This window comes from Trachemys scripta, chromosome 12, assembly GCF_013100865.1.
Source record: "Trachemys scripta elegans isolate TJP31775 chromosome 12, CAS_Tse_1.0, whole genome shotgun sequence".
Taxonomy (NCBI): domain Eukaryota; kingdom Metazoa; phylum Chordata; order Testudines; family Emydidae; genus Trachemys; species Trachemys scripta.
Window position 1 is genome coordinate 24,458,469 of NC_048309.1, and position 12,521 is coordinate 24,470,989.

Genomic DNA, 12,521 nt, shown 5'->3' on the forward strand with positions numbered 1-12,521 from the left:
GGCTCATTATAGGGGTTTCTGGGTGAAATTAAATGGCCTGTGGTATACAGGAGGTCAGACAAATGATCTAGCCTTCACCTATCTGAAATATTGTTACATTAGAGGTGGACCCAAGCTTCAAAGTTCAGATCTAGATCAGACAATCAAGAATGTTTGGACCCAATGTTTTGTTCTGGCCCATTATAGGAATAAGACCAGGTGCAATGTTTGAAGAGAGAGAGGAAGGATGGTTCAGTAGTTAGGGTACTAGTTTAGGAGTTGGGAGACCTGTAAGTACCTAAAATAGACGGAATCCACATCTCCCTAAAGTTTGGGGATTTGGTTCTGCCCCATCTCCAGTTTCCCCCCAAGACGACTTCTCCCCATTCTGTCTTCTCCTCCTCCTTGAGCCTGGAGTGAAGTCTTAATGGTGAATGTGTGATGTCAAATTCATTTCCATGGCAACGTAATGACATTGTGTAGGATTCTGGGATCAAAGCAGGAGGAGAAGCTGGGCTGGGCGGCCATGAGCTTTCTTTCAGGCATCACAATTACCTCCAATCACTGCCAAGAAAAAACAGAAAATAGCTTGCCAGGAACTTGGCTCTCAGTATAAATATTCCCTGTATAGTTGAGTTTGCTGCAGCTTTATGGCTTGAATTCACCTGGAGTTTGGAAACATTCTGGTGCCAAAGCAGCAGTCATGATTTGCTAACCAGCCACCTTCTCTACTGGGAGAGAAGATGTTTCCTTAGCAATAGGCCCTCTCTATTGAATTTTCTACACATTATAAGAAGGAAATTATCGTATGCAGTTCAGCCTTAATTTGTGTGCAAGTATATTTAACAGATGTATTGACCATGTTTGACTTTGCCACCTGAGTAAATGTTGAATCAGCTCCAAGCAGACCTTGCTGACATGCTAGAACAGGAGCTGAGCAAACTTGATCCTTGCTCATTATAGGAAGAAATCTTTGCACTTTGAGGCTGCCCCTTTCATCCAAGCATTTCGAAGCACCTTGCCAAATGTGGATTGATGGAAGTCTCACAATCCTACCTGGGTGCCACAAAGGTATTATAATAGCCACTTTGCAGCTAGGTAAAGAAGCTACATGAAAGTCCAGTGATTTGCCTAAGGTCACACAGCAAGTCAGTGTCAGAGCTTAATACAACTCTGATGTTCTGACTCCCAGTCACCTGCTCCCCACACTAGACCACACCCCATCCCCATGCTGTGTCCCCAGATCAAAACAAACCCTGAAGTTAAAATTTGCAGCAAATAAACTTTTTAAAAAACACTAATCTCTGGGACTCTGTATATTAAACAAATTCTCTAGCTATCAAGACCCAGCTGTTTAAAAGTATTTAGGCACCCAACTCCCATTGATTTCAACAGGAGTTAAGTGCCTACCTATCTTTTACCATCTGGCTTCAGTCTCATAGAAATGATAAGGCATGGTCGAGTGAATAGCGATCAGTTCCAGTGTGCAGTTCAAACAGTTCTAACACAAACCTGAGCATGTGAAAGTTAGCATTTGATATTCCCTTACCAAGCCTAACTCTGCCCTCCTAGGCAAAGCTGCACAGACACCAAGGACTTCAGATAACGAATTATGGACAGGCAGCTAAGAAGACTGAAGAGAGTCATTTTAATGCATAAAGCACTAACATTTCTACCATAACTATAACCGTCTTGCATCAGCTATATAAACAGTGTCTTTCAAGGTCTACTGCATGTTCGCCTTCTAACAGCAGAATATTTACATCTTAATTAGCATATTATACAGAGATTACCCTGTTCTGTATCTACAGCTATGGAACCTAGATGGTCTCTACAGTAAGCTGGGGTTTTAAGGGGACATGGGGCCTAGGGATTATAAATAGCCAACTCCCATTGACTTTCAGTGGGACCTGAGCACTTATTGCTTTCATGGGCCTGGTTTGTCTCCTTGAAAGCAGACAGGAATAGGAAGTGGAAAGACAAATTGCAGTCGTTGACAGGGCTTGTGAAGAGGGCTGGAGCCTTGCTTCCCAGAATGGTGAAGGGGTGGAAAGGAGCTTTATGGGAGGCAGCTGGCTGACAAAGTTTGTCTCAGTGATTATTTTAATGCTATTGGGGTTACGTTGTAATAGTAAGGATGTGTTAGGGCTCCAAAGGCCAGATTTTTAAAAGGTATTTAGGTAGCTTAAAATTCAACCAGATTCAACTAGCGCTTTAGAAAATCCCTTTAGGCACTTCTCTGCATCTTTAGGTGCCTAAATAAAAGTCTTTTAAAAATCTGACCCCTCACTCTGTGTATATTCTATTCCATACATGAGCTTATCCAGCCCCCATCACTGTAATATCTCAGTGCCTTCCAGTTGTGCATTAAGTGACACTACTAACACCTGTCCCATCTGGTTTGTTCTCTCTTTCACCCTCTCCCCAGAGGGAAAGCCATGTGTGCAGTGGAGTGTTTTGTTATGGGGATTGTTTTTTAAATGTACACTCTGCTCTGTTTGTTTGCATCATTATGTGCACTGCAGCAGCATACAGAGGTGCCAGCAGAGATCAGAGGCTCATTGTGCTAGTTGTACAAACCACAGTGAGAGACAGGCCCTACCCCAGGGGTGGCCAACATGAGCCTGAGAAGGAGCCAGAATTTACCAGTGTACATTGCCAAAGAGCCACAGTAATATGTCAGCAGCCCCTCCTTCCCCCATCAGCTCCTCCCTCCCCCACTCCCAGCACCTTCCGCCCACTGGTAGGCCCACCAATCTGCACCTCACCCTCCCTCCCCGCACCTCCTGATCAGCTGTTTTGTGGGAGTAGGGAGTGAGGGGGAGGAGCGAGGGCATGGCAGGCTCAAGGGAGGGCACGGGAAGGGGTGGAGTGGGGGCAGAGCCAGGGGTTGAGCAGTGAGCACCCCCCAGCACATTGGAAAGTTGGCGCCTGTAGCTCCAGCCCCAGAGTCAGTGCCTATACAAGGAGACGCATATAAACTTTTGAAGAGACGCATGTGGCTCCGGAGCCATAGGTTGGCCACCCCTGCCCTGCCCTACCCTGAAGAACTACAGTATAATGACCCAGGTCTCACAGTAGATCAGTAGCAGAATCAGACTAATAATACCCATATCTTATCTAGCACTTTTCAGCAGACAATCTCAGAGTGCTTTACAGAGATCAGTACCATTATCCCCATTAAATGGATAGTGAAACTGAGGCAGAGGGGGAAGTGACTTATCCAAAGTCACCCAGCAGGCCAGTGGCAGAGACTGGATTAGAACCCAAGTCATGTGGTTCCTAACCTAGCACCCTCACCATGAGACACAAGGTCCCCAGAACTGCCCCATGTGATGTATTTATGTGGCCTGTGTGACACAGATTCTTAAGAATCTGAATTTTTTTTTTTTAATATGTACATTTCTAGCCCCCATGGCCACCACCAAGATTCAAATCTTAACTGAGTGTAAGGGTAATGGATGCAGTGATGTCAGCACTAAGTCAGGAGCATCAACTCTAAAACCTAACACTGACACTTTCACCACTGATCATCGTCGTGCATGGAACGGGGAGGGCAGCTGGGGGCAAAGCCCACAGGGCTGGGAAAGCAAAGCTGCTGCAGGGAAGGAAATTCAGAGAAAAGAGCAGAGGAAACTTTGCAGGACAGGGAGGGATGGAAGAGAAACAAAGGGCAGGAATAGGGGCAGACCAAAGGGGAGCAGATTTCCTCACTGAGCAACTGTGGAGGGATCACTCACCATCCAGTGCACCTCCTGATGGCCAGCCAGGCTGCAGCAGCTTCTCTGACTCTGGTGCCTCCTGTTGACAGCCCCTCCAAGGGTGCGTTGGTTTGCCTCTTCTCACAATTCAGCCCTCCAGCAAGGTCGCTTATAGTCTCCCAGAGTAGCAGAGAAGCCAATAAACAAAAAAGTCCAGCAACTTTATGCCAGGTCTCCAGCCCTACTCTGGGCTCAGTAGTCCTTGCCTCAGGAGGGCTTTTACCCCCATTTTCCTGGTAGCAAATAGAGGACAACCCAGGCCCTCTGCATTGCAGCCCAGGGACTCAGTATTAAGCAGCTAAGATGTATTTCCTCAGACTCCTAGTTAATAAATTTGTTAGTCTCTAAGGTGCCACAAGTACTCCTGTTCTTCTTTTTGCGGATACAGACTAACACGGCTGCTACTCTGGGGGTACATCTACACTACAGGAGGGAGTCGATTTAAGATACGCAAATTCAGCTACGTGAATAGCGTAGCTGAATTCGACGTATCGCATCCGACTTACCCCGTTGTGAGGATGGCGGCAAAATCGACTTCTGCGGCTTTCTGTCGGCGGCGCTTACTACCACCTCCGCTGGTGGAGTAAGAGCGCCGATTCGGGGATAGATTGTCGCGTCCCAACGGGACGCGATAAATCGATCCCCGAGAGGTCGATTTCTACCCGCCGATTCAGGCGGGTAGTATAGACCTATCCTGAGACTCCTAGTTGTTTCCTTGGGCCGCTTCCCACCTTCATCTGCCTCCGGCCCCTTTTTCACAATTCCTCATCCCAATGCTTTGTCCCTGGAGAATTTGGCTCCTTGAACTGCTTTCTGCCCAGTTTGTCATTAACGAGTCCTCCTCAGGTTCCCTCACAACCCCCTTCTTCCTGGCCTACAGGCTCTTACCCCAGCTGTTAATGGTCTGCCGATTGGCCAGCTGAGGCAATATTGCCTCTGTCTCTTAAACCCTGAGTGCCTGTGGCCCAGCAGGATTAATACACAGTGACCAGGACGATTGAACAAAGCTATATAAAGGCTGCAGCCTCCCCTCAATCTTTCTACCAACCCCTAGTGACTGCAGTGGGCATTCCACTGTGCCCTGGGGGGCATAGACTGCACCCCCATAATTAAACATGGAATTCAGCCCTCTCCTCTGAATGCACTAGACCAATTAACTTTTTTCAGAAAGGACAACAGCAGAGGGCCAATCCTGGCCCTTACTCACCCTGACTACTACCTTTCCCATTGAGACCGAGAGAACTATGCGCAAAGTAAGATACAACTTAATGTGATAAGGGCACCAGCAATGCCCTTTATCACACTGGAGGTAGCCAAAATACATTCAGTATGTCCTGCTACTCTTCCACATAAACAACTGCTGCAGTTGTCACAGGCTGGCTGTGAGATCACAACCCAGAGAGGAGGCAAGTGGGAAGTGAGGTGGTCTGAGGGACATTGTCTCTGATTAGATGAGTTCCCACTACTCCGGACTTAGTACAATCAGTAGCATAGCTAGCGGGGTGCAGGGGAAACAGACGCTTCCCCTCGGCACATTTCCCAAAAGCGGCGCCTGCTGGGCCAGCACTGGGGGCAGCACGGCCAAAGGAGTCATGGGGGGGGGGCGGCAGGCACGGCCGGAGAAGCGAGGGGGCCAGCTCCCGGGCCATCGCGCCCCACGTGGCCCCAACATCGCCGCAGGTTCAGCCACCTCCTGCGGCAGCTCAGGGCTCGGCGGCCATGCGCTTCCCCGCCCCGAGCCAGAGCCGGGATCCGCCCACGGCGCGGGGCCGTGATCGGCTGGGGACAGGCAGCGGCGCAGGAGGGCCGGGCCGGCACTGGGGGCAGCACAGCCGAAGGAGCCATGGGCGGGGGCAGGCACAGCAGGAGGAGCGAGGGGGCCGGCTCCTCGGCCATCGCACCCCACACAGCCCCAACATCGCCGCAGGCGCAGCCACCTCCTGCAGCGGCTCAGGGCTCGGCGGCTAAGCGCTCCCCGCCCCGAGCCAGAGCCGGAGTTGGGATCCGCCCGCAGTGCGGGGCCGGGATCGGCCGGGGACAGGCAGCAGCACAGAACAGAAGGTGAGCAACGGGGGTCCGGTGCCTTGCACTGGGGGGGTCCCCTCCAGGCGAGGGGCTCCCCAGGGCCGGGCCCACAGGGCAGGGGCGCAGGCCGCGCTGTCTGGACGGGGGGGCCCTGGCGCGGCGCAGGAGCCTGGAGCCCGGGGCAGGGGGGATGGGAACCCACAGGTGGGGTCGGGCGGCGCAGCCCGGCGGGGGACACCTGCATAGCAGGCTGGGCAGGAGAGACTCTCCTGGGATCACGTGGGGACTGGGGTATCTGCACCCCTGGGAAGCCCGAAGGAGTCCTGAGCCGGGCCCCGGGGTTAATCTGGGGGGGGAATGGGAGGAGCCAGGGGGCGTGGCCAGAGGAGGAGCCATGGGGGGGCACCTTTTTTATGTTTGCTCGCCCTACACTTGTACCCTGGCTGCACCACTGAGTACAATCTCATGCTACCTAGAGTGTGTCCATGGGGTGGAAGAAATGACAAACACCTTGCTGGTGGTTGGTGCAGTGTTTAGATATCACAGTGACAGGATTTATGAGAACCTGAGAGAGAAAGAGATTGGTGCATACGTTTTTCTGCGGGGAAGTGTAATGTCTTTGGGGTCAACTCCTGTAGAAAATGCTCTCTGCACCAGCATACTGTCAAGGGACGTTTTACCCACCACAGTTTTAAAGTGCAGCATTATTTCTGCATAAGCACACGTCATCAGGAAAAGCTTTATATGGCAATGCACTGACACTGAAAACATCCAAGATGCACTTCTTTAATGGGGATCAAGACAGTAATATATTTTTCTAAGCTGCCTGAATGCTATTTTTACAGCAAAATGCTCTGTTCAGACATGTTTAGGGCCCTGATTTTGCAAGGAACTCTGCTCAGACACCTATGCCCCTAACAAGTCCCATTGATTTCAACAGAGCCTCGGCATGTGAGCCCTCTCAGTTTGAAGTCGACGGATGGCAAGCTGAAAAACACATGACAATTTTTTCAAATGCACAAAGGAGCTAATTTTAACAGTCTGTTATTACAAGATTGTTTCATAAAAGAGCTTGGCATGTAAGGAAAAAATTTGACTTAATCAGGGAGAAATCACTAATGTGCTGAAGCAAACATCTTTGTCCTCTTGTAAGATAGAGGAGTCAAGTTAGGGGGAAAAATTAAGTCTCTAGTGCTTATATCTGTGAAGAAAACCTTCAGAAGGTAAACCAGGTGCAAACCAATGCAGTGATTTCTGCCTGAGTCTGCAGGTAGTCTGAAACAATACCTCTGAAAGCGGAGTTGAATGCCCCTCTTCATCTAAATGTGATGTTAACTCTGAAACCTAACAATTTTATAGCTAGGAAGACAGAACTATTTCTCTGCTGATCAAAGCATAGAAGAAAGAGAAGGTGTGATCATATTATGAAGATCTGTACAATTTACTATAAGTGGTGTTTCAGTTTGGTTTCTCAAGTAGGTGGATCTTGGTTTGTGGGTGGAGTTTGGGAGAATAACTTGGGAACTACTTCCCCCCCGAATTCAACTCCCTTGCATTTGGGAGTGAAAGTCAACCTTAAGTGCAATCTTTACTATAGGATAGGCAATTGTTTCTCCATAGTGAGTATATAAGCAACATCATTATGGAAACTACTTATGACTATTCACACGCATGGGTGTGAGTGGAAATAAACCCTATTTCAGAAATGGCAGCAAAGGGTCTTCAAAGGGCTCCCCATTCCCCTTATTTTATCAGAGGTACAGAGAGAGACATTGCTAAAGGATCCAACAGATACTGATCATTAACCCTGTGACAAACACAGAACAAAGGGATAGTCCCTGCCTCAAAGAGCTTACAATCTGCCACTTCTGCAAAAGGAGGAGAATGATATTTCCCTCGCTCACGGGAGAGTTGTGGGGGTGAGTTGGCTATAGTTGGTGAGGGGCTCAGATACAGCCCCAAAAGGACTTAGATAGAAGATGACTCTTTAAAACACCCCAGTCATGATTAAAGTTGATGGATGTTTATTGTGTAAAAATTGCCAAAAACATCATTCAAAAAATGTTAGCTTTTGAAAACATTTCAAATCCACAGTAACCCTAACAAGTATTCACTTCCTTTGTCAGGCCAAGCGGGGGTGCAGGTTAGCATCAGGTTGTTTTCATAGGAATTCTGCTGTTCTTTGCCTGCAAAAAGGAGTCAGTAGCTGGATATCCCAAGCTATCCCCGGCAGGCTGTACTTGTGCCCAGCACAGCCGTGGCCTCACTGTATATCTCACATATCCCACACAAAAGGAATCTAAAAGTGATTGGTGATCAGCCTCATCTGTGCGGCACTAAATCATATGTAGCGTAACGGATTGCCTTTCAGACCCACCAGCCCTTTGTAATAGATTGCTGCTTCCAGGTCACTTGAACATCCCTGCCTGCTGCCCCGACCGGAATTGCTGAGCATACCAGATGCACTGATATCTACAGAGCTTCAAGAGAGAATCCTTCCAGGTGTTGAGCACCCTCACTTCCCATTAAAGTCAACAGGAGTTGAGGACATTCAGCACTTTTCAGAATCAGGCTCTAATGGGACGACAGCAGGTAAACTGGAGATCCAGGTAAGAGAGGAAAATCAAACCTAAATGATCTTGTTGGATATACCAGCACTGCGGTTCTTTTATCTGGAGTGTGGTTCTCCTAGGTATTAAAATAAGTCATAGTATCCGGTTAATAACCCCTCTGGAAAGGCACTTTATCATGCCCTTGCCATGGGGGCTTGAGGAGGATGGGGTTAACCTGCTGAGCTAGTGGTTCTTTCCCATCTCTGCTGTATAATCCTCACTTGAGGCCTGACCCAGTGCCCACGGAAGCCAATGGAAATCTTGTCATTGACTTAAGTGGCTGCTTCATCAGGCTCTTGATTCCTGCATGGAACTGCCAATGATAAGAACTTAAAGTGCAGATCAAAGACAATAACAGAGTTGTATTAGACAGCTGAGATGACCTGAGTAATTATAGGCCTGTCAATCTAACATCAAGCCTGGGCAAGATAATGGAGCAGCTGATAGAGAACTCGATTAATAGATGGTAATTCAATTAATGCCAATCAACATTGGTTTATGGAAAATAGATCCTGTCAAACTATCCTGGTTTTTTAAATGAGATTACAAGTTTGGTTGATAAAGGCAATAGTGTTGTTGTAATATACTTAGACTTCTGTAAGGCGTTTGACTTGGCACCACATGACATTTTGATTAAAAAACTAGAAAGATATAAAATTAACATGGCACCCGTTAAATGGATTAAAAACTGGCTAACTGATAGGTCTCACACTGGAGTTGTAAATGGGGAATCATCATCAAGCAGGTGTGTTTCTCGTGGGGACCCTGAAGGGTCGGTTCTAGGCTATTTAACATTTTTATCACTGACCTGGAACAAAACATAAACTCATCACTGATAAAGTTTGCAGAAGACACAAAAATTGGGGGAGTGGTAAATAATGGAAGAGGACAGGTCACTGCTATAGAGCAATCTAGATCACTTGATAAGCTTGTCGCTAACAAACAGTATGCAATTTAACATGGCTTGAAGGACATAAATCCACACCATGTAGAGGTCAAGCATAGGAGTTTATTACACACAGCGCTGGCGGAGTGTCACCTTGCTTATTAGGCTCAGAGACACTGTCAATGAATTGATTCCAATGGAATATATTGATTTTCCATGGGCGGGGGAAAGTGACGGGGTAGGCAGTTCCACACCCCAGGAGAGGTTTTGCAGCAAGACAAGATAGCACATTAGCCAATGGTTAAAAGGTTACATAATGTCTCCACCCATGGTCTCAAGTTAGCAAGTTAACATTTAATTAATACTTTGATAAAATGTTATAAGTATAAAATATATATGTTGAATTCTGCTTTGGGGTCCATAGGAACGGAGCAACTCCTTTGATTGTCCAACAGGTACATTCCTAGGGGTTAAAGCAAAGAAACAGTGAAAGGATATGATAATACAGATTGTCTTCTTTATGTCTTAAGGCAGGGCATTGGTCCCTGGAAAGGGAGGTGGAAGGATGTCATATCTTTATACTGACGTGCCAATTTTCATAAACTCAAGGTTGGATCTGAGGGAAGAACGTTCCCTACAAGAGAAACACAATAGGAACAGGGATCCTTTGTTCAATTTGAAACATTGGATGAAACATAATTATTCAGTTATTGCTTCAACATCTGGCATTTCTACTGACCAAGCATATCTTAGCAAAGGCAATGTTATCTTGATTACCCCAGCTTTCTCTTAGCTAATCACTATTAGCTAGGCCTCTGGTCTCCCGACCAAACTCTGGACTTTGGGTCTGAAAAAGAACTGGCACAATCCATATACCAGGTTGTTATATAAAATGCACATGGATTTTAACCCTTCATAGCTAATTACGAGTTTGATGCAGAAATTACTGGGTGGGTTCTCCGTCCTGAGTTAAGCAGGAGTCAAGCTAGACTGTCATAACTGTCCCTCCTGGCCTTCAAATCTAGGACTGTCTCCCTTAATGTTTGCACTGGGGATATCATTTTTGCAAGGTGCCCAGGTTCTGTAACATTAGAACACACTCACATCCTACCTATTAAGTCTCTCTGCCATCTCACAGTGCTTCCCCTACCTAGACATGGCGAATGTATACAGGAGCAGCTGCCATACTCCTGTCCTCCCACTCAAGCAAACCAGTCACATTCCTTTGAATCCCCAAATGAGACTGCTTTTAAACATCTGTTCTGGACTGCAGGCCCTGCAGTTCTATGTGGGCCGGGAATTGTTTATCTTGCTTTGAAATGGAATACATTAGTCTAACAATGTTTTCAAAATAAAACTAGGGCAGCTGTTACCTCAGCTTTGGAGAAAAGAGGAAACTAGCTGGTGAGGAGAATGGAGGGGGCCAAACCAGGGCTGGCTTGATTATTTGCAGGGCTCCAAGCAACTGAAAGGCTTGGAGTAACTCGGGCCTCGAGTAACCGCCCACTGCTAGACTGGACCATGAGCCTCTTTTGCCTGTCGTGCTGCAGGAATTAGCCCTGGGTCACAAACTGGTGAGATTATCCAGGGCAAACACCAGTCTCGCAGGCTGCACTTTGTCCTGGGTTTAAATCCAGCTCTGAGCTGGAGAGAACGGTTTCTCTAAATAGAGCCAGCCAGGGGAAAGAGACGTACGGTAGTTCCTGGTCACGTATAGCTCCAATAACTAACTTCGCCAAGTCAGGGATAGTTTGCAGGTTTAAAAAAAAATTGGGGGTGAGTGGGTTGTGCTGGGTTTTGATCTCGGAAATATCAGGAATATCAAGCTTTAGTCATCCTTTTTTTTGTTTGTTGGAAGAATATTATTGTCACCATTCTGCACCAGGTGACAATATTATTGTAAGTGCAAAGGTTGGGGAACTGGACAAATAGACCTCAGCCTAGATCTAGGACAAGCTGTGAAACTGACTATCCTCAGAAGGCTTGATTCTGCTCTACGGGTATGTCTACACAGCAATCGGGGGTACGAGTGCAGCACTTGTGGAGGTACCTGAGTGAGCTTGGATCTCACTTGCTCACTAAAAATAGCCGCGAAGCCACGGCAGCACAGGTGGCAGAACAAGCCAGCCACCCAAGTGCAATCCCACTCAGGACCCTGGCTACGTAGACAAGCAGCTGGGCTATGCCGCCCCCATATTGCTGCGGCTTCACTGCTATTTTTAGCAACCTGATCTATCAACGCTAGCTCAAGTAGGTCTCCACATGATGCACTCACACCTCCCAGTTGCTGTGTGGACGTACCCTAGGTTCCAGCAGTGCAGATCAGGAGTAACTTCGCTGAAGTCAATGGCATTGTACGAGTGTGAAGTGGATGTAAGCGAGATCAGAATCAGGCCCGCAGTGCTGTCAAATGGACTGAGTCACAAACAGAAAAACAATTCCGGAAGATGTTTGCCTTCCCTCTCACAGCTGCAGGAATCTCTGGTGTTACTTGGAACGAGAGCAGGTGAGATAGGTTCATACCAAAGCATGATCTATAAGCTGAAGGTGTCTCTTATGCAAACCAACTAGAAGGGTGGAGCAGCACCCGAAATACTGCATACGCCTCCTGTTAACCTGACACAACACTAATTATTGCTAAGGCTGTGAGTCATTCACGGCAGTCACAGATTTCATGACTTTCCAGAACCTCCGTGACTTCCGCAGCTGCAGAGGCTGTTGTGGCCAACCCCAGGGCCACCCAAGCAGCTGGGGCAGCCCCGGGGCCAGCCGCACCGGCAGCCCCAAACAGCTGGTCTCAGGTACTGCCCCAGAGCAGCAGTTTGGGAGCAGCAGCGGTGAGGCCCCAGCCCATTCCCCCCCACAGCAGCAGCGGGGGCGGAGCCGCCCCCCCACCCAGCGGCGGTGGCAGCAGGACCCCAGGCCACCAGCAGCAGTGCTGACTGCTGGAGCATTTGCCCCCGCCCTCCTGAGCTGCAGTATCCACTGGAGCACCCCCACTCCCCCAGCACCTAAGATTTAGTTAGGGGTATTTTTAATAAAGGTCATGGACCGGTCATAGGCCGTGATTTTGTTTATTGCCTGTGACCTGTCCATGACTTTTACTAAAAATACTCGTGACTAAATCATAGCCTTAATTATTACAGTCCGTGCATTTTACACCCACGTTTAAAGAGTCAGAAGATTGTGACTCAGGGCATGAAAGGGTTAAGGCTCCACTCAAGACCTCCACCTCCCTAGAAAATTAGAAGTTCGTGC

At 48.0% G+C, this 12,521-nt stretch overlaps 1 protein-coding gene across 1 annotated transcript in view; it reads left to right on the top strand.

Moving 5' to 3' along the window:
- The first annotated feature begins 5,583 nt into the window (after positions 1 to 5,583).
- LOC117886002 overlaps positions 5,584 to 12,521 on the top strand; it is a 47,110-nt gene continuing 40,172 nt past the window's right edge. Inside the window, exons 1-2 of the mRNA XM_034787622.1 lie at positions 5,584 to 5,801; positions 8,173 to 8,374. Coding sequence (XP_034643513.1) covers positions 5,584 to 5,801; positions 8,173 to 8,374 — 420 coding nt within the window. The remainder of the gene's footprint in view (positions 5,802 to 8,172; positions 8,375 to 12,521) is intronic.